The sequence below is a fragment of the Musa acuminata genome, chromosome BXJ1-6 (assembly GCF_036884655.1).
Source record: "Musa acuminata AAA Group cultivar baxijiao chromosome BXJ1-6, Cavendish_Baxijiao_AAA, whole genome shotgun sequence".
In the NCBI taxonomy this organism is placed as follows: domain Eukaryota; kingdom Viridiplantae; phylum Streptophyta; class Magnoliopsida; order Zingiberales; family Musaceae; genus Musa; species Musa acuminata.
The window spans coordinates 9,923,540-9,947,954 of record NC_088332.1 but is presented as its reverse complement, the minus strand read 5'-3'; the positions used below and the strand labels follow the sequence as shown (position 1 = coordinate 9,947,954).

Genomic DNA, 24,415 nt, shown 5'->3' with positions numbered 1-24,415 from the left:
ATTTTGTCGTACAAAAAAAAAAATAACGGCGGAGATCAAAAGAAAAAATGGGGACGCATGATTTGGTGGTCAGTTCGAGTCATCAGATGATGTGTGACGCCTCGTCGGCAAAGCAAACGTACATTGGCACACAGAAACAAGCAGCCAATACATTGCGTCTACCTGCAATGAACCCATAAACAATGGATTTAGTGGAGTCAACGACAGAAGTTGGAATGAGCCGAAGAGGAGAAACATGATGGTTAGTGTTCCTGCAATCGTATATACATATGTATACACAGACATTAAAAGAAGACCTGACTAAGCTGAGGCAAAAATAACGTTGGCGACTGGAGGAATGAAACACAATCAAGTTGGAGCTTTGAAGAATATAAAACCAACCGATGACACTAAAACATGCAGTAAAATATGTTGGATGGATCATTCCGTCACTTCATTTAAAAGGTTTAATATAAAAAAGAATTTTATATGGACCGCAAGTCATTGTTTTGACTCATCTTCAAGTATTTAGTCTACGGTTCTACTCGCGCAATCAGAGTGCATGTCCTTTGCGACGACTCCTCGTAAGGACAATGCATCGGTTAGTATCGTCAAGTATACAACTAGATTCACCATCGTACCTGTCTTTAGGGTCAAAGGAGCAGTCACGCTCCAACATGAATTCAACCTTAATATGAGGACTAAGAGTTGCGTATGTATATACACAGCTCCCTACGTGGTTTAGTATAGTGTAAAACACTACTTTACACTGTACTCACTATACTGAATATAGGATTTTCCTCAACAGAATAGAAAGATTTTCTCAGAGAAATCTTATCTGAGAATCATATCACCATGAATTAATGACACAAGATCTAAAAAACAGAGAAAAGAACATTATATATATATATATATATATATATATATATATATATATATATATATATATATATATATATGGCAGCAAAAAACTCCTGAGTATGTGGAGCTCCAATCCATATACATGCATACGTATTCTTATAATGGAAGGCATTAATGTGGCATTCAGAAGTTCCAAAGCGGAAACCATGCATCGCCATCATCGTCGTCGTCCCAGGACCAGGCTCCGCTAACCATTGTGGAGGAGTAGAGGCCCGGCAACGTCTCCGTCGCTGGCTCCTCAAACGTCCCCGGCCCCGAGGTACCCTCTCCTGGATCCACCAGCTTCGCACCTTCCTCCTGCTGCGCTCTCCGCTTCGCCCCCTCCTCCGCGTGCCCAACCGCCGCCTGCCGTATCTCGTACCGGCTCAGCCTGTCCGCGGACGGTATGTTGGGCGGATGGTCCGGGAAGTTGAGTGCCTCACCGGGGCCGCGCAGGCAGTACACGGCCGCATCGTATGCCATCGCTGCCATCTCGGGCGACGGGAACGAGCCGAGCCACAGCCTTTCCCGGCTGTTGGGGTACCTCGCCTCCGCCACCCATTTGCCCCACTTCCTCAGCCGTACCCCCTTGTACCTCGGCGCCACCTCCTTGCTACTCTCCTCCTTCTCCATCCTCAGCCGGAACACACGATGCCTCCCCTCCCGGAGTTGTGCGTTGGCAAGATAGCAGTAGGAAGGAGTGCGCGAGTACTTGTAGGAGAGCAGAGGCGTTGAATTCGGCGGCAGGGGGAAAGAGGTCCACGGTCGTGTGGATGAGCCGTCCTTGTTGCCATGCGGGGGGATCCGAAACTACTGGACGGTGTGGCATGAGAAAGGTCATGGGGGCTCTGTACGTGCGTGGAGGAGATGACATTGCACTACTATTCCGTATAGCAACTACGATGCCTTCCTGATCCTATTGAGGCTGCTTTTGGACACAGGAAGGGAGGCGGCGGTAGTAGTTTCCTCGATGCCTCTGCTGGTCTGCGACATGGAGCAAGAAGCCAATTTTACGTCACCGACGCCGAAAGCCTAACGCGTCGGGTAGAAAAAAAGATTGGTTTCACACTTGTTTCCTCTATATATCGGCTCTTGATCTATTGATTTGTTGGTTGATTGATTGATGGGAGCCGCAAAAAAATAAGATCATATAGCTTATTTCAACAACAAAAAAAAAGAACCCCCCAATTTTGTCTCTAATTTCCAAATTCCCATTTTGATTCCCGCATGGAGGAACGAACTACGTGATTTGCCATCACGAGACAGAGCATTACCGCATGCATGCGGTGAGTAAGCAGCGAGCAAACCCAAGAGTCTTCGTTGTCTCCAAATCCAACACGTTTAGTTGGCTTCGACCGCTTCTGGTCTGATGAATGAACGTGGAAAGGGGCGGGATTGGCACTTTCGATTTGATGTCAGAAATGAGTTCCAATTTCGGCCCCATCGAACCCACGTTTCTCTTTTGCCGGTCAATTGAAATACCGGTCCAAAAGGTGCCCGAAGCCCCCCCCAACTATATTAATTAAGATATAGTTGACTGACAGCTTTCTATTATATTAAATCATTCGAATTTCTTTTCATGTCACATTACGGTCAATTTCACATTTTTTATATTACAGAAACACCCTTCGCGGCCAATTGAAAATAGGGTATTTATGTCATTTGGATGATTTATCCGTTTTGGCGAAAGGAAAACCCTAACTTCGTGCAGAAAACCCCTTCAGCTATTTCCCGATCGAGCCTTCGTCCATGCCCGACGCAAGGATCGAAATCGGGCATCAGAATGATTATTTTTTTTCCTAAGATCCCCATTCGGAGTAACGAGCGGTTGGACTAGATTGGGATGAATCGAACGTTTTCTGGAGGAGTGACCGACGATTGCAGAGATGCGTAGGGCGTTGGCAAACAGTGCTGGTAATTCTCTTCCCGATGATGCAAATCTTGAATTTTCGTAGATCGTGATGTGTTTCTCAGACTCAACATTGATTATAGCCGCAAAACGTTTGATGTGTTAGTTTTGGGAACCCTGAGAGGAACTGGGGCGCGTGTGATTCTATTAGTTTCGCATATGTTTCTTCTGGGATTCCCAAGTCTTCGGTGCTTAAACAAACGAGTCGATGTTAGATTGGTGCCTAAACAAACGAGTTTGTTTTGTACATATTGCGGCTTGCATTATTGGTACTATTTGATTTGATCGGTCACTCAGGAGTCGAAAAAAACAGTTTACGGATAAATTAATGGCCTAATCTTTGTCTGAAATCAACTTGTTCTTTTGTTGAAGTCAATGATATCACCTGTCATTGACTTGTTCAATGCGGCCCATGTCGATGCACCGCACATATCAGATATGTGAGATATGTTTGTCACACGTGCTTTCCTTTTTCAGGGATGATTTCATCCATCTAAATAGCATTTTTTTCCTTTTGGAAATTTATTTGTTTGCAAGTATTTTGTCCGTATTTGCTTTCTGTATTAATTTCTTGTGTGATTAGTGTCCAGAGACCACATCAACATTTGGGCCTCAAATCATCAGTTTGGGGCTGTTCTAATGTTTCAGCCGCTGGGGTAATGAATCTTAACAAAGCTAAAACAATTTCTACTAGTGCATATCTTTTACCTGCTACGTCACAGCAAGTATGATAAATGTTATCATATTGCAAATCTTAGTTCGAAGCGGCACCTTTCAGTGTCTCACTGCACCATTCTTTTGATATTGTCTTTTTTTCATATCTTTTTTTTTTTTCATTCTTTGGATCCGTGAAAAGCGTTTTTTACAGATTATAATGTCTTTTCACTTTACTGGAATCTTTCTAGAATATGGGCTAGTTGAATAGCTACATTTGAATCCTATGAGGAGGTACACACCGTGAAATTCTGGTAGCCTTAAGTTGATATTTGTCTTAGAATACAACATAAATACTTTAGTAGTCGGATTGGTGAGGCACTGATGTTTGCCAATCAATGCATGCCTGGAAATAGTGAAAGCCCACAAGTCATATTATTTGGTCTACCAGTACACATCAGACAAGACAATGAACTTTGTTTTTGTATAAAGGATGTCCTGAGAACCCAACAGATCATTCTAAAAGGGTAGGTCAGACTGAACCATCGTGTTTTAACTCAAGATTCCCACCTTGGCTTTAGATGTACATGTCATTTAATATGAGTTGGATGGACCAACACCAAGTTGCTCAAGATGCATTTGAGTCTCTTTGGGCTTTCCTCTCTCATCTCTAAGCTACTTCATGGATTATATAATGAGCTAATTTGTCCTCTTATCTTAACCCTATGTATATCTGCAAAAAGTTTTTAGCTCAAGGCAAACAACCAATTCAGCAAGGGTGTCATCGACCCCCCATAATCTGACTTGAATTTGGTCGCATATTCTACAGTTTGAAACTTGAAACAGATACATCCGGTTGGTTCGGATCCATACCAAAGCCTAATAGTTGTGACCCACCTGGCAATGAAAACAATGGAATTTTCCATGCTTTTTTGAAATTAATGCAGTAGCTATCCTAGTTATACAATTAGATATAAAGGAAATTAAAATGAAATAACATATATATGCATATACATATACATATACATATACATACCCTGCGCGCTTGTCATTGACATCACAAGCACTTATCACATTCAATGATTGATTCTGAATGGTAATCTTAATATATGACTACAATAACTACAGAAGAAATATAGTATGAATATTTAAAGAAAATAAAAAGAGGATCAGTCACCAACCACTCCAATTGACATAGAATGTAATTGCTGATATCACTGCATAAGATGTGCCAAATTGATACAAATTGTGGTATACTTCCTGATTAGTACCTACATTTCAAACACTCCTTAAGCCTCAAAACACTAACCAAAGTTATCAATGTAGATACTTCCACTAGCTGGTACTGATACTTTTCATTTTCCTTTCTCGTCATTTTGAGTCATCGGATGCTTAAAAAACCAGTCATTGTTGTTATTTATTTGTGATCTTTGGCATAATTAATTTCAAGCCTCATTCTTTGTTTATATAGTAACTCCTTTGGCTATGGAGGAGATTTAAACATTGATATGCATCAAAACTAGGCTTAGACATGCCAATCAAAATTCTGTATCCTGTTTGTAGTATTCAAAGGCATGCCTGTGACCTGTGATGCTATGCTGTAAGCATCAAAGTATTCCACAATCTCTGGTCTTGGTTTATTCTGCTCATCTTAATGTTTGAATTCAGAAAGTAGTAAACTTCTTTAGTTGGTGCATGCATCTTATTTGCTTAATTCTTCTTTCTTATGTCCAGCACTAATTTGCATAGAGTTCATTGGTCAACTTGGTCTTCTCCTGCAACTAAGCTCTGGTCTCAGTTTATTCTGTTCATCTTAATGTTTGAATTCAGGAGAGTTGCAAACTTCTTCTTTAATTGGTGCATGCAGCTTAGTTGCTTGACTTTTTTCTTTCTTATTTATGTCCTGCATTAATTAGCATAGAGTTCGTTGTTCCACTTGGTCTTATCCTGCAATTCTGTTGCCTTCTTTTTTCGTTTATTTTTCATTTCTTTCTCCACTCCAATCACCATGGAGCTTGAAGAGGTGCAATGTATTATGTGCAAGCTGGTCCACATGAATTTAGCTTCCTCACAATTAAACATTTGGGCTTCGTGAACACATCTAAGTAAAGAAGCAGATCCAAACTTATATTGTTTGTCATATTTAACAACTAAGATTCTGTGTACCAATCATGGTATCAGACTGCAAAGAATACCCAAAAGTAGATCGAATAACCTACTAGTTTGAGAATCATAACAAAATAAAAAGATTACCAACCACCAGTTAGAGTGATGAAGAATGCTCTTGCTGTTGTTACTGCATAAGATATGCCAAATGGATTAAAGTTTTGGTTTAACCTCTGTTTAGTATCTACACTGCAACATTCCTTGAAACCTTAATCAAGTTATTATCCTTAGATACTTCCACTGGCTGGTATGAAATTTTCATTTTCTTTTATTGCCATTTTGAGCTGTCAGATGCTTAAAACAAGTATTCGGTATTACTAATCCTTTCTGATCATTTAGTGTAATTATAAACAATATCAACCGTCGGGGCTGAGCCAAGACATGCGACATCAATGTGGCTTTGAGAGGGTCTCTGAACTTGTGTATATGCCTATCAAAATCTGCATTTGCTGTGATCAAGGTATGCCTCTAATGTTACTAATTCTTTCTGATATTTTAGTGTGATCATGAACAATATCAACAACCATCAGGGACCGAGCCAAGACATGCCACAGCAATGTGACTTGGAGATGGTCTGAAAACTTCCATGCGCCTATCAAAGTCTGTATTTGCAGTGTTCGAGGTATGCCTCTGATGTTGTGCTGCAAGCATTAAAGTCCCCTCCATAACCTCTGGTTTGAGTTCAGGAAAGCTGTAAACTGCTTTAATAGGTGCATGCATCTTAGGCGATCGACTCCACTTTCTTGTGTCCACTTGATCTTATAGTGCAGTTTTGTCGCCTTCTTTTCTGCTGTTCTTCTAGTTTCTATTTCTTTCTCCATTCCACTCACCGGAAGAATTGCAAAACCATGTGCAAGTGGCCCATAGGAATTCAGCTCCATAATTAAGCATGTATGCTGCATGAACACATGTAAGCAAAAGAAACAACCCCTCATTCAATCTACACTCCTTTTTATTTACCTCCAAATTGATTCTCAGGTGGTGTGTGTGTGTGTGTGTGTGTGTGTGTGTGTTCATGATTCAAAAGGTGGAAATAAATACTACCATTCAGGAAATCAAGATTCGAATGATCTGATCGTCCGAGCATCAGTTAAATCACCACCGTACCTTTAGAAGCCATTTCGATGGCATGGCATGACCGATATGGGACATTATTTCTTCCCGGTCGTATATGGGCTCGCCTGATTGAGCCATGGCTGGCGGGATTCAGGATTTTCGCCGATTGATCGAGAATCCTGGACCCTGGTCCATGTCAGTGGGAAAGTGGTCCACCACCCTTGTCCGCTGTCCCTGGGGCTCAGGTGGTTCCCTATCTGCGGTGCCCGCTGAGGACCCACCACCTGATTGGCTGGAAAGCGACCACACATCGTTCAGGGGGAGCCACGTCGCGGCCCATGCGATCGCAGGCAGTTGGTGGGGGGGCCCGGTTTCGACGTCCTATCGAGGCGTTCCGTGTGCTGTCCTCTGGTCGCGTGGCTGGTGAGACGGAGAACCGTCGTCGAGCGTGTGAGGCTGCATGTGAGTACGACACAACCAGAGGGTTCTGATTCCTTCCTCGCCCTTTTGTTTGGTTGTGTGCTCCCGGGCCTGTGGGACCCATCGCCCAGCACCAAAGGGGGTTGGTGGCGTTGATTGCTTCGACCACCCACTCCACTCCACTCGACTCCACTCGAGCGCGTTGACGTCATGGAAAAAGGGTATTTTCGTCATCCGACCATATCGTTTCACCCATCGCTCGCTCTGCTTCATCGCTGTCGCGGTCGACATCATGGGAGGAGGATTCCCGCCACGACCCCACGTCTCCTGCGAGCCATCCATCCATCAGCTAAATCGCCCACCTTTTCTTCTTCTCAGGCCATGGTTTTGTGCAGCCAAATCATCGCCCAATAATTCAGCTATTTTACATTCCTGCGGGAAATCACTAAACAATCGACAAACGACAAAAGCACGAAAAAGGATCGAAGCAGACGCAGCGTGGGTGGCTTGGAGAGGAGGTCTTCTAAAGCATCGCAGAGCGGACGCCATTTTCCTCCACGTCTCCCAGCTGACACAGGCCGGGATGGTGCACCAGCCCCGTCCGACCGTCCCAAAGCTGCCGGACCCGATCCGTCTCTGTGATCGGATGTGGCTCATCGGCGGCGCAGCCGAGCGCAACCCGCAGTCTCCCAGGGGGTGGAGGAATCGCGACCCCGACGGCGTCGGGCTTGGCATCGCGGTGGCGCTCGAGAAGGCCGGCGGGGACAGCCCCAGGTGGCTCCGCGTGACGGCCCCCATTGCGATCCGTTCTCCGAGAGCGAGCGGTACTCAAGTGGTCGGGCCGGGGTGCAGCGGCGAACTGCACCGGAAGCGACCAGCTTCTTGCCGCTTGCCGCCACCGGCCGCAGAACATTTTGGGGTCGCCGACTTCCTCAGCAGTTGCTTCCTGTGCAGGAAGAATCTACATGGGAAAGATATCTTCATGTACAGGTAGGTCAGACGCCAATCTATTCTTTCTCCTACCTAACCTCCTCTATCAATTACAACATGTACCGATGGAGGTGCAACTTCTGCCGCAGAGAGAAGGCATTCTGCAGCTCGGAGTGCCGATACCGGCAGATCACGAGCGACGAGTACCAGGAGAAACGCGGCGCTGGAGCCCCGAAGCCGTCGGAGGAGATCGCCACCTCCCCCTACTCCGGCGATCAATTCTTCTTTACGTGCATCGTGGTGTCATAAACACGAGAATGTCGACATGTAGAGAAAGCTTTCTGATGAGTTTAATGCGTAGATTCTGAGTATAGAAGCTAATGTTCACGAAGATTGTGACATCTCAGCACATAACGATCCTGCACAGATAAACTGGTAAGAACAGATACTAGACTTGATCTCAGCCAAAAGGCCGAAATAAGTACGAGTTACTGGGACGCACTGAGACCCATTTTATAGCGTCTTCGAACCCGGCTATTTGGACATACAGCGATGTGGGACTATTCACCGTCGAATGCTGATTTGGCACATAGATAGTGGTGATTAATATGCATACAAATATCGTGTGGTCTCCATGGATTGCTTAATTTACTATGCTACCACAAGAGCCAGATTGCCTATAAAACACATACACAAATACGTATTGCGACAATAGTATCATTAACATATTCCTTTCTCAACCACATTACTTTCACGAGTACCCATTATAAATTTAAGGATCTACAATATACAGATGTAGTATTATGACCAAATCATATAGAAACTACAACACCAATGAGTGTCCCCTCGAGATCTAAAAAATAGGAACAAAAAAGGGAGAAGGGGGGAGGACATATAGGTTAAAAGACTCCCCCATGTAGTCTCGTCAAACCCTATGGGCATTCCATGTCTACATCATACTTCTGCAGTGATACAATTACATGTGACCAAATTGAGACATAGCGGAAGTATCAAAGAAAGTGTATGATCCACAAAAGGAAAAGCTTCAGAAGATCAATGGAGTCCATGGAGGAATCCAATCACTAATAGTACATGAACTGCTGTGCCGCACTAACATTTTGGAACCCGCCATCGTAGATAGCCTGGCTGGCACCAGCGCCCATTCCCAGTGCAGCTTGCTTGAGAGCAACCTGACCCTGAGCATGCATCAATGCCTGGTTGCCGCCCATCTTGCTCAACACCAAAGAGCCATCGTGACCAAGGAGGTCAGTTGCGGAGAGTTCGGGGAATGGAGCAGCTGTGGGTGGAGGCAGCGGTGTTGAGGCCGTCCCAAGTGGCGTTGGTTTGCTGCCCCAAGAACACTGCAACAGAAGCAAATAAATGCACTAAGTACTCAACATATGTATATCTGTAGTAAAATTCCAAAAAGCACCCTTTGGATCGAAGGAATAAACACAAAGTTCAATTCGATTACAAAATTTTATTGGTCTAGCAAAACAAGAGTTCCAATGGTCCTGCAAAAAACACATGAAAGTCCCATACCACAGTAGCAATCGAGATTAAAGCATTCAACGTTCCTCATCTTCATTATGGCTACGAGTGAAGGTTTTGATGATCGTGTGTCATGCATTGTTTGGACATTACAGTGTGTGTGGAACAAGATACTTGGAGGCTATAAAGCATGGACAACTCAAAATACACATGTTTCTGCCATATTTGTTCCAAACACTGGCAACTGCAAGTACCCAGTGCCTTTTTCCTTCTTTCATTCACTATACGATCTACTCAGACGATGACTTTTGAACTCATTATATGGCATACACAGAAGATACATCCAACAGAAGATTTTTGGTCATTCGTCAAATAAGGAGGCAGGTCAACTGAGTCACAAGTCTAGTTGGCCAATGAATAGGCAGGTAATCTGGGTTGCAAGTTAATCATTAAATACATCTCATGCCAGCTGAGAGCTTAGTTTAACATTCTTCTTCACAACAGTAAAGCTCAACACTTGTAGATACAAGTTCATCTCCTAAAGAAATCAACATTGAGTGGGCCCAGGCTTGCAGAAAAGATCAGCACAAGTTTTCTCAATAAAAGCTTTGTATAAATACCATCCAAATAGTAAATGAATGTAGCTCAATATGAAGATTAAAAAAAAAATTAATGCAATGAAACAGGTCCATATCAAGCCAAAATATTGGAGACAACCAATAGTTCTGATGACATAAAAGATTATAAAATATCTGAAGCACTTACTAGCCAAATCCAGACATATATCTCAGTAAATGAGCTTTAGAATTCTGAGTAAGTTTACCAAATAATCCAAACTTTACCTTAATTGGTTTTCCACAAAAGATTCGACCATTCCCCATTTGAATAGCCAAAGCAGCTTCAGAATGGTCACTGTATCTCACAAAACCAAACCCTTTATCATGTTGTATACGAACATCCTCAATCACTCCAGCACCCAGGGCATGGAAATAGCGGTGGAGATCAACCTGTGTAACCTGCCATTTTACGCACTTCGACAACTCAGAACAAAATAAGACCTCGACAACAACCAATGCAACTTGTAACGAAAATTAGCTAAATCCAGTAAAATAAACTGAAGCAAGAACAAGATATCTATCAAAAAATTAATCTATGTTTGTAACTTGTTGCATATGAATTAGATATTGATATGGGAGCACATTCAAACTTTTGAAAAACAAATACTGACATATTGGCTTGGCAAGCAACAATAGTTCACAAGAAAGAAAAACAGGCGGCAGGGAGAGGGTGGAGCTTCACCTCATGAGCAAGGTTACCCACATAGACAGTTGTATATTGTGGGTTATTCTCTGGACTATCATCATTTGTGTTTTCCTGGCCGTCATCTGCAAACAAAAAATAGTTGTGGCCCAGAAATCAAATTGTTATTCCAGAAATTTTTTCTAGCAAATGTTTAATTATTTTGTTGAGTGATCTTGTAATCAAAATTGCTCTAACTCAGGCAATTAAGCATCTAATTTAACAAAATCGAAGGTTCTAGAAGGAACTGATATGCCATCTAAATGAAAACAAGCCACAACCAAATAGACATTAATAATTAGCAGACGAGACCATACAAAAGTAAGGTTCATTTCATCAACACCCCCCCCCCCCCTTCTCACTCTTCCAAATTGAAAGCATCATCACAGATTAGACAGATCAAAGTTAAAAAAACTTATCTACAGATGCTAGATGTTTCCGCGTCTTTGTTCTTCATCAAGTATATAATCAGTGATTTAAAAAGCGCTAGATGCCAAAAGGCGCTAAGGTCCAAAAACGCCCGAGGCGCTCGCCTGAGCGAAGCGAGAGGCTAAAATATAAAAATATATAATATAATTAATAAAATATAATTATTTAAAATTTTAAATAAAAATATGCTATTAAATTAAGAAAATTAACAGTATTAAAATCAAAATAATATATTATTAATCTAATAAATACAAATACTATTATCAATATACTGTTAACAGTATACAGAATGAGAAGAAGGAAGAGGAGTGCAATGGGGTGCTGACTGAGAAAAGAGGAAGCAACAGCAGTAGCGACAGTAGGAGCGAGAGTGTAAGGAGGCAGCGGCAACAAGAGTGTAAGGAGGCAGCAGCAACGGGAGCGAGAGTGTAAGGAGGCAACGGGAGCGGGAGCAGCGAGCGGCGACAGCGGCAGCGACAGCAGCAATGAGCAGGGTTAGGGTTGGGCAGCGACAGCTGATATTGGTTTTATTTCGTTCGATTGAACCAACTAACCACCGAAGACCGAACCAGACCTAAAATCCTAGTTCGATCGCCTGGTTTAACCCAGGCGCTCGCCCGAAGCGCCCAGCGCCTGGGATCGGGCGAGCGCCCAAGCGGTGCCTCTTTGAAGCGCGTCGCCTGAAAGTGAAGCGAGGCGCTCGGGCTTCGCCTCACCTCGCCTGAGCGCCTAGGCGAGCGCCCGAGCACCTTTTTAAATCACTGTATATAATATCTGATTTAACATTATGATTCCAACAAGGTCCAAAAAAGACCATAACCCCCTTAACATAGTTAGGTAAAATGACATATATACACAAAAATCTGCCACATTATACTCACGTGGTATAGCCAGGTGGAATGAAAAGTCATAATTCAAGGGAGAAGCTTGTCATTTTGCGATCCAGAGATCCATTTCAAACGATTAGGTGACAGAGGTCAACTACAAGTGCATTAGGGATATATTCCAAAATTTTGAAGGCAAACCCGATGTCCACACTTTAGCAAGTGTATAGACTATAGAGGATATGAGGCCTCAAGCTAGTGCTGCAAGGTAATTTACCTTTAAAGTGCATTCCATATATATAACCACAAACTTTGTAATATTAAATCTTAAGCAAAAAATGAAAGCCCATTCCACAATTAAGGTAGACAAACACCTGAATTAAAAACATGTTGAAGTGCGACGTTACGCAAAACAATTTAGTAATAACCTACTACTATGCTTCAAAATAGTCACAAATATTGCTCATGGAAACCGACAATCTATCCTACTAGAAAGCAGGTTAGCTTTTGAGAATAAGCAAATCAACATCAATGGAAGATTTACAAACATGATTGCCCAACATACAAGAACAGCGTATTCTACATTGCTATTGCACAAGTTGAAGATTTCACCCACCAGCAGATCCATTTGGTAGCTCCACCACACTCTTGGAGTCTGAATTTTGTTTGTCTTCATTAGAATTAGCTCCCTTTGTAGCCCAGTTACAACGGATTTGCCGGCTGCCAAGCCACTTACCTATGAAATGTCAGCATAAGATTATTCAACTCTGCTATCAGAGCTTAAAGAGGACAAACAAATATCATTTTTTAAACCATAGCACTCTTCTTGTTTTATAAATCATAATGTATATACACATTGATACCCATTAATCTGAATATATGTAACGTGTGCAATAATCAACAGTTACAAGACTCAAATTGCTAGTGTCCAAAGCAACCAGTAAAATAAACCTGACTCATGTAGGTAGCCTGAGGCATGTTAATTCATACCTCGCTAGAAAAGGTATGACCAGAAATTCATACAAGAAACTTACCATTCAAGTCATTTATGGCACTTTGAGCATCCTGCAGAAAGAATAAGAAGAAAAAAAGGTTAAGCAAATATTAATTCCGATGACCCTACAGATGATTGTCAACACTGACATGTTGATTCCGGAAAGAAACAAAACCAAACCCCCTTGAACGCCCAGTTTTTTGGTCCCACATGACTCTTGCATCTCTATAAAAATGGCCAAAACATGAGTCCATGTAATAACAAAGGTGTACATAAAATTTCACATAAACATTAAGGCAGGAAAAAAAAGTAACTTACTAAGGTGTTACACAATCTAATCACAAAAGGCACCAATACTAAATAAAAATTAATAAAATTCAGACACAAGGATATTATATAAAGCAAGGCCATTAAAGCTTACGAGCAGCTCTGATACACAGAGAAGCATGCAAACAAAGTGGCATCTGTGACCTCGGGACTAAGATCACCGACAAAGATGTTGTACTGCCCTATATATGCCAAAATAAGAAGTCATCATGAAGTCAATGATTTGCGGAATAGTACAAGACAGGCCAAAATGCACTACAGCACAAACACTGCAACATAATTGTTCTAAAATTGGACCTGATGTGTCCTCTCTTTGACCACTGGCATATGCCCAATTAACCTTAATAGGTTGGCCAAACCTGCAAATGTATGCAGTGTAACCATGACAAACACTACTAGAAATGATAAAAGTAACAACAAAAGTTAAATTATCCAACTTACAGCTGCCTCCCATTAAGTGTTACAATTGCAAGTGCAGCTGATCGGCGGTCATAATAATCCACAAAACCAAAGGATGACTGCAATGTCAAAATCAGAATGATAAGCATATACAACAACAACAAAGCCGCAAGTTCCAACCATTTGGGTCGGCATATCATATCATAGTTAACAATACAACAATATTGTGTGTGTGCTGGCTAGAAATTTAACAATATACCATGGATTAAACATCTGCCGGCTAGAAATTAAACTGTATTGTGTGTGTGTGCCTAGTATGATGTTGGTGCCATTTCAGTCAAATTGGGAAATGGTACAACATTTGTAACCAAAAAGGCAAATCTTGGGGAATGCTTTATTCCTGCAAAGGTACTAGGATTGTTAAAGAAAACTCTGGGCCGATCAGATTAATTAAAGTATGGAAACCACTATATGTATGCAAATGGAAGATCAAATTCTGCTATAAGATTAAATGTGCAATATTTTTCAACTTGTAAGCTGCTACAGACATATAATGCAGGCAGGCAGAAGAACATCATTTTGACATCAAACGTTATCAAAATGAGAATTGTAAACACAAAAAACACCCAGAACCAACCAGCATCATGTTGTCCCCCGTAGAAATGGTCATCCAATACAAAAAGAAGGTCTAATTAAAAGACTTTTTCCCTCCTTCTTAGTAAAATATTTTTATTGAAAGCTGCACAACTTGGTAGGGGCGAAGGAGAGGATAACAAATAAGAAGACATTTTATAATATGCACAAGATAATTTAGAAAAAAAGATCAGTCTCCTGATAATTCCTAATATCACCATAGTTAGTACGTATTACCATTAGTAAAATAACCAAAATATTAAGGGCCTTTTGAAACCAATTTAAAAACAATGTATTATGAAGCTGCATATATCTAATGATTCTAATCTATTAACACCAATGTTAATACTGAAATCAAAATACAAAGAATCACAGCACTTCCACTAAATAGCAGGAGTAACTGACCTTCTCTTTCCTAATAAGCTTGCATCCCTCAACAAGACCAGTACTTTGGAAAACTTCTTGAAGAAGGGGTTCAGTAACTTGAAGATGAACATTGCCTACGTACCTGCATTTTCATAGAAGAATAATGCAGGAAAAAAATTAAAAATAAATCACCATATGAAGACAATCAAAACAACAATTGCAACGACAGATTTTCAGCATCTTTATCACACGGCCAATTGTAGTGATTCAGGGCTCTGGCAGTCTAAATTCACATAAACGAAACATTTTAAAAAACAACTTGAACAAAACCAGCCTCATGGTTATGAATATACAATATATAACAGAAGGTTGGATTCAAGATGATAATGAAAATCCGCATAACTACAATAACAAAACAAATTAAAAGAGAAATGGAAACCCCCACTATGCACAAAATATATATATATATACACACACACACATATATATATAAAACTATGCATAGAAGCACCAACGTGTAGGCAAAAAGGGAAAAAATACAGGAAAAGCTAAGAGAAATCCCTAGTGACACTCACACACTGCGACATGTGCTTGGATCAAACCCAGGAGGCAGATTCCCACTTAGAATAGGCTCTATCTGCAAAATAGAAGTGTAAATGAAAAGGAAAATAAAAATAGCCCCCATAAACAAATAAAACTAAAGCAATCCTAAGCCTATTACATGGCTATGATATCTCAGAAAATTCCATCGAAAACAAGCTAAGGTAGATCAGAAAGAAGTAAAACCAAGTCCTAACAACAATCTTCAAATGCTACCTCACAATTAAGTTTGCACAATAAGAAGAACCAAATTTGTATAGTAGGGATCTGTACAGAACTCTACTCACTAACCTACAACAAAGCGATTTCGAAATATAAAGCCAGCCAAAGGAAGAAAAAAGTTTAAGATGAGTGGCAAGGCTAACTGAAACTGGTAAAGTGATAGATTCTTGAAGTATCGCTTGAACATCATAATCGAGCTCTTCGCTACTAACTTTCCCAAAAAACCCTACTGAATCTCTAAGAAAAAGGCTTAAAAAACTTGATACAATATTCAGGAATAAATTCAAGAAGAGACAACCTCCAAAAAGAATCAAGAAAGAAATCCAAGCAACAGCTACTTAACGATGATAAGAAGATTGATTAAAGGTGTATAAGCCCAGAACTAGCCATTGCTAGGTTCAATCAACAACGACGAAAGCCATCGGAGCAATCCCAAGAATAAAAAAAATTAAAATTTCAGACAAGTGTAAAAGAAATAGAGTTAAAGAAAACGACCACGAAATCCCTGACTTTTAAATTGCCGCATAAACTTACTAAGAAGCCGCAGAGGAGGAAACAACAAACAACATAAAAAACTTCAATTTCGTAACCCGACTATAAGAAACCCTAGTTTCGCGATCCAACACCAAAGAACCCTGACTTCCACCATAAAACACACATCACCCACAAGAAACAAACAGAAAATAAAACCTTGATCGAGGAACAGAAACTACGAACTACCACAAAAATGAGATTTTCAAGAGTCCGCGAACGATTCGACAAAGGGTAGTCGCGGGAGGCGAGTGGGAGGAGACCTGAGGAGCAGCCAAGAGGCCAGGGTGCGGGTAGAGGGACTGCTGCTGCTGCTGCTGCTGCTGCTGCTGGAGTAGGAGGGCTTGCTGCATCAAAGCCTGCTGCTGCTTGAGCCTCAGCTGCTGCATCGTTGTTCGCGCTAGGGTTCTCACGCACCACTCCGGCTCAGAGCGATCGAATCGGGAGAAAGGATTAGGGTCTACGAGGGAAACAAAAGAAGACAATAAGCGGTGAAAACCCTGGAAATCGAGTGGGGAACAGTGAAGAAGAACGAGCCGGGGAAGGGACCGAGGGCTCCAGAAGCGGGGAGAGAGTGTGAGAGAGATTTGGGGAAGCGATCGGTTGTTCGTGACGTGTGTCGTGATTTAACATGTGGAAATCGAACTAAGCCCAATTGCACTTTGGGTTGGGCTTCGATTAAATTGGTCACCGAGCCCACTTATTATATTATATAACGATAATTTAAATATTTTTTATTTAGATTTTAATTTCTAATTATATAACGATAATAAGGTTTAATTGTTCACGTACTCGATCTGATTATTTTATTTATTTATTTATTTATTTTACATATAGATTCCCGGCAGCCTATTGACATGAAATCAAATTAATTACATTGGCATTTTAACAATAACATAAAAGATAGCCTATGATTATATATTGTGTCATTTCCTCGAAGGATTCATACGTCTGAAATTAATAACCACATGAAAAATGATTGGTTTTTATTTATAAGATAATTTCTACTTGAAATGTATATTTTAGGATGATTTTCTCAGTATCGGTATACCGGATGGTATATCAGTTTATCATCCAGTGTCAACAAAAACAATATTTGTTGATGTTTGAAACTTTGCTCTGATCTATGCTTGCTTCAATCAGATGTTCTACAGGTTAAGGTGCCAGTGAAGCTGATTGAATTTTGCAGCAAGGTTGATCCGATATGGTTTGATCAATATTTACCGTCCGATACTCCCATTTGAACATCGAAAAAAGGATCAAGGATTGGAAAGCTGATTGATCCGATACAGTTTGATCAATATTTAGCCTAATCAACAAACTGTTCTTTAAATCAGCTACACATACTAACTGAGAAATAAGAGATCGGCATAAACACTAAATTGCGAGAATGTAGACAGGAAATGTTGCCTGTTCATCAGAATCATTTCAGTCATCATCATCAGTTAACAAACTTACATGTCAAACAGCACAGGTGGGAACCGAGTGGAATATGGAACTTCCAAGTCTTTGATGAATTACTATAGGAAAGAGCAGTATCACAGACACGAGTTTCAAACTTTATCAAGCACAAATAGATAAGGTAAAGGGAGAGAAAGGGGATTTATGTCATCGTTCCGAAACGAACCGCGATAAAAGATGCGGATGAGATGATTTCAGCATACCAAAATGGTAATGAATATGACCGAGGAGGATGGGGCGCGCTGTCAATCCAGATCAAGGAACTCCATTCTTTTTCTCATAGAGCCTTTCAGATCTGTGGCATCCCTTTCTGCTCTTTGAGCCTGTTAAAAGTATATAATGATGCAGTCATTAAATAAGACCTCAAACATACTGCTTCCAAAAAATCATATAAAAGGCTACGTGCTTTTCCAATATGTAACACTAGTATAAACTACTAGCCAAATATGTCCTGATTATCTTGACCATACTGGGTGGTCCCTAACTAATCGGCCCAAGAAATGTACTGCAGGAAACAGTCACAAGAAATGCTCTCTTGCGAGCTCCCTGTAGAAGGTACCAGGACTGTGCACGTGAAGTTTATCCAAATTGTCCGATAGAGCAGAAGCTGTAATAAGATATACCCATATCGAGCAAGTTCTGAGTGTGAAAAAACCGAGACAAATAAATGAGCTGTCCCTACAGTTTGCCATGATCACATTGCTTGCAAAAACCCAAAAAATATACTCCTAATCAAGCAACTGAAGTGAAGAAACTAAAGCACCAGAAGGTATAATGCAATATAGATCACATGATAGGTGAGATAGGGTGTCTCAAATGATTTTATGAAGAAATACCAGAATGAAAGCCGATGTTATGCTAAAACAGCCATAAAGAAGGAAAAAAAAAAAACCAATCTGGCCTGATTAGACTCACATCTGAATTCTTAGTTCCCATTATGCAAACAGCAGAAACAATGCTATGGCATGCATAGACAACAAGACATGGGATAAACAAGAACATCAGAGACGAACAAGAATGACAGTCATAATTTTCATTCCTGCCTTCATTTTAATATGAATATTTAAATTACTACTAAGATTATCTAAAGAATAATGATGGACATGGAAAAAAAAACAAATACAGGGGAAAATAAAATGAAATGTTGTACTGGGCTCGACTTAAACAGTAATTTGACCCAACTTAGACTCTATCAGACTCAAACATTATTTAGACCCAGACGCATGCCTGCTTGACTATGAACTGCATCAAGGTGAAGCGCATAAAGTTAACAGGAAAAAGATAATACATGTATGCACAATACACACACACATAAATTAATGATATATAATGCAGAAGCTTCTGAAATCGGCACATGTGAAAGTTCAATGATGCTTTCAGAAATATTTGAAAGAATACAAGATCATAAGTTTGTTTTAACTAAGTGATAGCGCTCACCCTTCTAATCTCTGACTCTGAAACACATATCATGTGGGCTGGAAGCTCCTCCCTCTCTGAGTCCTTTAGGAATATGACAAAATGGCATCAGCAGTCCAACAAATAAACAGTCAATTAAGCAACAACGAGACATCAATACCATTTCTCCTATTAAGACAACATTCTCCCCACGAATGACATAGAGACCTAAAGGAATATCACAATACAGATCTCCTACAATTACTCGCTCACAAGCACCTTGAAGAACCACATTTGCTGTAAACAATAACGACTATCAGTAATAAAAATATTGTATCGTGAGAGCAAAAGCAACATGCTTTACAAAGAAAGGATAGATGAAATACCAAACTGGTCAAAAGAACAAAGAATACCCAGAAGCTTTCGCCCATCACGTAATAATACAAGAAGCTTTTCTGTGAAAAAAAGCAAACAGCAGTCAGAAACTTGTTTTAAACAAATAGCCGGAAGCCTGAGGCAGGTTAATCATTGTACTAAAAAATGACTTAGCAATATGGATTATACAAAAAGAAACAGAAGAAAAGACGCTATTGCATGACCTGTCTAATCCGAAAGATGTACACAAAGAAAAATATTTGAACTGTCCAAGCAACAAATATCGCTCACGAAGCAGCTAGGAGTGGAAAGACTGCTTATTTGTTTAATTACGAGAGAGCATAAAGTAGTTCATAATGACACTGAAGCCTTAAGGAAAGGAAGGTTATTTTTTCCCATGATTGCTTGCAATTGAATACAGGATAGAAATAGTCAACCTTACAGATTATACCAAAAAAATAGTCCATCAATGTTTTTGTGCATGTCCTCCAAAACAGACATGCTTTGTATTTGATTGGCTTCTTTGCCTCACCCATAGTCCTACTGTTCCAACATGATTGTTGGCAACAAGAAGTGGATGGAACATCAGTTAGTGACATAGGAACTTCAAAAAACCAAGTATGCCATAGAAAATGTATCGAGATGCACTGTCTAGAAGCAAATGCAGTATCTCATGGATCATGGAAACAAGAGTTGCATTTGGACTACTGTTTAATTATCTGATTCTTTTAGAGCGTAAAACAAGATATGCTGAGAAAGAGAAAAATAATTAACTTAAAAAGGATAATTTGCTCCCATTGTGCTTGTCATCTGCAAAGGTCACATTGATATTGCTAATTATTGCTAACTCAATATATCATCTGAGATTATTGCAAATTCAATATATCATCTGAGATTGCATAACTTTAGCACCAATATCCAGAATCAAATTCACCCTAAATTTAATGCAAAGTGAGAGAAAATTCTTTGCAGATACATTTAATCTAAACGAACCAGTACTCCATCAACCCTGTTCGTTAGAAAATATAATATATTCATAATACATTGAAACAAGTCCCATTAACCAAAATTTCACTACCAATATTGCCAAAGCCAAAGGAATACAAAATAATGTGCAGCGGTAACATTCCCAGGGCATTTGTTAGATCATATGAATCCATGTCCTTCTTAAAGATAACCACAATCAGATGATCAAAGAAAAATGTCTTACATAGGATATTTCTAACAGATCAAACGAAATAAAACATGAAAGAAAACAATGTAAATACAATAGGAGACAACAAAATTGGAACTTTCACCGTAAGCATCAGTGAACAAATAGAACAGATGTAGAAAAAATTCAGAACGAAAAAGCCAAGATATTGTCACTAATCCATTACCAAAGATCTATTCAACTTGCAAAGGAGAAATTGAAACGATAAGACTGGCTACAGAGGAAGAGAGCAAGAAAAAGAAGAAGGCAATGACAAGCTCACTATCAAGATAGCTTGCAAGGGAGGTGGAGAACAAGATATCTTCTGGTCCCGCCCACGACATTGCGCCCCAAACCTTTAGGCCTGTCAAACGATCACCCAAATGTCCCCTAAAACTTTCACAAATAGCGTCGGCAGCCCAAATTCAGGACCGCCACACCACCCCCAGCCTAACAGTCCGTGTCTTCCCCCGAATCTCCTTGAGAAGAACGCGATCTTTCGGAACCCTAGCGTCGTTCGACCCGAACCCACTGGCAGCCACCAGTTGCGTCCGAGTCCGAGATCCAATTCCCAGTCCCGAAAATCCGAATCCCTAGCCGGAAAAGCGACGCCGTTTTCCCTCCTCAGGTAAAGATCGAAAGAACTGAGAAAGAAAAATCAGGAACGGATGGATAATTTCCTCTTTCCGGTGGCCTAATTTCTAGCGAGGATTAGGGTTTTTATCGCCTCCGATCGGTGGATCGGGCCCTGCATCTATAGACTGTATTGCGTGGGTTTCCCGTCGGGAGCGGAAATCGAGTCACCGATGGAATCAGACTAACAGTTGACTCTCTCACCAGTCGTGGAGGACCGCAGCGGATCGTCGGAGGGGCGGGATCAAATGTCACAGATCGAGCAGCGTGCGCGTATTTGAAGCCACGTTTACCTGACACTTCGATTGCAGACAAAGACGATGCGGTTCCGAGTCCACAAATAAGCACTAATTGTGCGCCCCCCTGGACTCCCGAGGACATCGGCAGGCTCTGTGGACCCCAAGAGTCGAGTGCAGTGTACGCGGCTCCAAACGACGCTCCTTTTGCTACGGGAATCCCGTGAAGCTCTATGGCGTCATATATACGTTAAATGTATTAATCTATTTACAACGTGAATCTACTTTGTACAGGATTTCTTGCTCCCAGTTTTCCTATGGGAAACCGAATCAATCATCATAAGTATCACTCTCATACGATAAGTAACCTAAGACAGAAGCGTGACAAGAAGCTCAAGCTTGCTGAGCTTGATCAGTCGCAGCGTTCATGATTCAAGCTTAAATTGTGACGCTAAGTTCATAATAAATTCAATTGAACGTGAACCTAATCTGAATCGATTAGACTCGACTCAACTCTGAAATCAGAATTCGCATCAGAACACGCATCAGAAGATTAAACGCCTCCCGTTTGGAGCCTTCGCTATTCTTTTATCACTGTAAAAGGCCAGAGGTTACAATGATTGAAGCTTCTTGACTTAGCTAGCAGTAAGGATACAGGATCATAAAGATAGCCGCATGTACAAAGAACAAAGTAAAAGGAGGAGAAAAGATGAGGCTCTAAGGTGCTTAAGCTTACATTGCAGAGAACTTCTGGTTCTGCTCTGCGCCTCCTTTCCTTGCCGTTTCGGTTTGAGCTCATCTTTCTTGGTCTCGTTCCCCTATCATCCACAGGGAATTAAATGGGATTGCAACCAGAGGAGTCGGCATTGGAGATCAGAGAAAGATTGTGTTGGGATCTTACCGAGACTCTCTCGATAGATTGGTCTCTAGATCTCTAGAACAATAAGTTCTATAACTGGAGGCAAGCAGAATTTTCTTGTCAGTGTCACCTTGGGCATGCTATCAGAATGCACTAACGAATGAATGAAACATCTTACACTCAGAATCGGTCTTAACCCATTTATACTGATCGTTCCTTTTGTCCTCTTCCTGCATCTTCTCAGTGGGTTTATTCGCCAAGTACTTCTTTGCTGGTGCCAGAGCAGAGCTACGAGGGTAAATCTTCTTGGTCAGAATTGCCCTCAAAACCTGTCATCCAATATAATGGGAAAAGAAGGTTAGACTTGCACAGGCATCGGAAGAAGATTCAAAGGTATTTTCCGTACCTTATCAATCCTCGGCTCAGGAATTGGATCCTTCAAGTTCCGAGGCGGCGCAAAGCCACTTCCACATACAAACATCTTCTTGAAAAGAAATGAGAGTGATTCTTTCTTAATCGCGGTGCGGTTGCTCAACAAAGCATCTCTCACTTTAGATAGTATGATCTTGGTACTGGGAGAGAGATCGCCAAGATTCTCCAGTTTCCTGTCAACTTCCAAGCTCGATGGGCGATTAAGGAACCAATTCAGTAGCAGATTAGCCCGATCTGCTTCAGCGATCTCTGGTGCACTGGTGCTAGAATTCGGCTTTCGAGTCAGTAGCTTAACTAGCTCTACCTGGAATCTGTTCACTTCTTCCATGGTGAAATCAGGCAGATCTTCTGAAGCTTGCAGGTTTTCCGAGGATTCAGGTCTTTGTGGGTCTTCTTTGATGTCTCTGTTGCCTAATGTCCCGATTGCCAACAACGCCTGCGGCCAGTCCCGGAATTCTTCTTTAGAAATAACAGGGATTGAAGTACCTAAATACAGAGTAAAAAACACCAGTTATAGCAGAGCTCCATGCACAGGCAATCAAAAATATTTCATATAAGAATTATGATACGGAGGCCGTAGTTTAAGTTACTAAGAGTGGACGACGAGGCATAAATGTCAAAACAACATGATATCCTATTGACTTCAGCAAGCGATGAAGAAAATAATTCCGGATGACACTGAAAGCATCACTTACAAGAAGCAGAACTCAAAGCAGCAGCACATCGCTTATGCTCCTGTCTCCCACTGAACTTGGTTTGCACCCAGCTCAAGATCTGAAGCCAATACAAGCCAAAGGTTTAATCTAAAATTTGACAGCAATATGAAACTAGGAACTGCCATCTGAAGCTTTCAAACTTTCCACCAAGTGCGGGCAATCTTACCCTCATGGTTCCCACCAAAAAAATAAAGCGTGAGCGAGAGATTGTACTACAGATGGAGCGAAGAATCAGGAACAGCTTTCATGATCCTTAGCAAAAAGGACGAAGAAGGTATGCATAACGAAATCTTATACAGGTGGAGATATCGGACTGCATTGCTGAAGGTGTCTGCAGCATCCTCGTTCCTTTTGTACCGCTGGGATGCTCTCGAAGCAGGTATTATTTGAGAATAATAAAAAGGAACGATACACGTGACTGCTCGAACCTTCCTTCGGCCAATAGGAGCAGTGGAAAAAGTGCTAGGGAATCATACAGCCACATTCTATTGATCAAAGGGCACTAGTTACTGCGATTCAAGTCTCTAGGAGGCTTTTGCAACTGTTCTGTAAGGAATCAGGGCCCTTATTCATCAAATAATCTAAGGAACACTAGCACTACTCAAGAGTTAATGCAGTTAACTACATGGCAGGCGTTATATTTCCTGTAGCACTCACTGATCTCTTTCATGCGGCAATTGCTTCTCTGGCACTACTATTCTCTTGGATTCCAGAGTTGGAAGCCCATTTAAATCTCATCTACCGTTAACCTTGTATTGATCTGATTAACACAACTCATGCACACGAATAATAACAGCAGTAAAATAACTAGTAATAGGACATAGCTTTTGCTAGTAGTTAAACAACCAAAACGACATAATAATAGATCTGTCCTCTCAAAGACAACTACTCTCCTGTCTCATGACTCTTGTGCCCTGGGAAAATACCTACGTGCATAATAGCAAGTGGCATTGCGCTATAAAAGGTAGAGACCAAGAACTTAATAAT

General features: G+C 41.0%; 4 protein-coding genes, 2 long non-coding RNA genes and 1 pseudogene across 8 annotated transcripts; 2 read left to right on the top strand and 5 right to left on the bottom strand.

Moving 5' to 3' along the window:
* Nucleotides 1–950: 950 nt before the first annotated feature.
* Nucleotides 951–1,724, bottom strand: LOC135677698 (ethylene-responsive transcription factor ERF017-like). Its single transcript, XM_065190076.1, has one exon. It carries the CDS (start codon nucleotides 1,510–1,512, stop codon nucleotides 1,024–1,026), a length of 489 nt encoding a protein of 162 aa, XP_065046148.1. The 5' UTR covers nucleotides 1,513–1,724; the 3' UTR covers nucleotides 951–1,023.
* Nucleotides 1,725–2,574: 850 nt separating this feature from the next.
* Nucleotides 2,575–6,392, top strand: LOC135676151 (uncharacterized). Its single transcript, XR_010514159.1, has 3 exons — nucleotides 2,575–2,793; nucleotides 5,948–6,068; nucleotides 6,139–6,392. It is a non-coding gene; the product is annotated as an uncharacterized LOC135676151 (long non-coding RNA).
* Nucleotides 6,004–7,300, bottom strand: LOC135676153 (uncharacterized). The gene is made up of 2 exons (XR_010514161.1): nucleotides 6,716–7,300; nucleotides 6,004–6,504 (listed from the first exon to the last, which is right to left on the bottom strand). It is a non-coding gene; the product is annotated as an uncharacterized LOC135676153 (long non-coding RNA).
* A 37-nt stretch (nucleotides 7,301–7,337) lies between these two features.
* On the top strand, nucleotides 7,338–8,606 carry LOC103987573 (uncharacterized). Its single transcript, XM_009405907.3, has 2 exons — nucleotides 7,338–8,074; nucleotides 8,164–8,606. The coding sequence occupies exons 1-2, from the start codon at nucleotides 7,377–7,379 to the stop codon at nucleotides 8,321–8,323; spliced, it is 858 nt and encodes a 285-aa protein (XP_009404182.2). The 5' UTR covers nucleotides 7,338–7,376; the 3' UTR covers nucleotides 8,324–8,606.
* On the bottom strand, nucleotides 8,372–8,499 carry LOC135677952 (U2 spliceosomal RNA; annotated as a pseudogene).
* A 123-nt stretch (nucleotides 8,607–8,729) lies between the features above and the next one.
* Nucleotides 8,730–16,740, bottom strand: LOC135676149 (oligouridylate-binding protein 1-like). 2 transcript variants are annotated; one of them, XM_065187015.1, is made up of 13 exons: nucleotides 16,679–16,740; nucleotides 16,393–16,589; nucleotides 15,352–15,413; nucleotides 14,816–14,918; nucleotides 13,820–13,896; nucleotides 13,676–13,737; nucleotides 13,473–13,560; nucleotides 13,201–13,276; nucleotides 13,092–13,122; nucleotides 12,674–12,793; nucleotides 10,805–10,890; nucleotides 10,348–10,521; nucleotides 8,730–9,375 (listed from the first exon to the last, which is right to left on the bottom strand). In XM_065187015.1, exons 2-13 carry the CDS (start codon nucleotides 16,516–16,518, stop codon nucleotides 9,097–9,099), a joined length of 1,284 nt encoding a protein of 427 aa, XP_065043087.1. In that variant the 5' UTR covers nucleotides 16,519–16,589; nucleotides 16,679–16,740; the 3' UTR covers nucleotides 8,730–9,096. The 2 variants fall into 2 exon arrangements, with proteins under 2 accessions (XP_065043087.1, XP_065043086.1); XM_065187014.1 differs by having other exon boundaries at nucleotides 16,393–16,735.
* Nucleotides 16,741–17,615: 875 nt separating this feature from the next.
* LOC135676150 (sm-like protein LSM1B) lies at nucleotides 17,616–23,817 on the bottom strand. 2 transcript variants are annotated; one of them, XR_010514158.1, is made up of 8 exons: nucleotides 23,595–23,817; nucleotides 23,408–23,486; nucleotides 22,687–23,198; nucleotides 22,459–22,609; nucleotides 22,323–22,376; nucleotides 22,158–22,239; nucleotides 19,372–19,440; nucleotides 19,216–19,282 (listed from the first exon to the last, which is right to left on the bottom strand). XR_010514158.1 is itself a non-coding variant. In XM_065187016.1 (5 exons), exons 1-5 carry the CDS (start codon nucleotides 20,894–20,896, stop codon nucleotides 17,836–17,838), a joined length of 387 nt encoding a protein of 128 aa, XP_065043088.1. In that variant the 5' UTR covers nucleotides 20,897–21,376; the 3' UTR covers nucleotides 17,616–17,835. The 2 variants fall into 2 exon arrangements, 1 of the variants encoding a protein (XP_065043088.1); XM_065187016.1 differs by lacking the exons at nucleotides 22,158–22,239; nucleotides 22,323–22,376; nucleotides 22,459–22,609; ... (1 more) ...; nucleotides 23,408–23,486; nucleotides 23,595–23,817 and adding exons at nucleotides 17,616–17,913; nucleotides 19,028–19,090; nucleotides 20,836–21,376 and having other exon boundaries at nucleotides 19,167–19,282.
* Nucleotides 23,818–24,415: the final 598 nt, after the last annotated feature.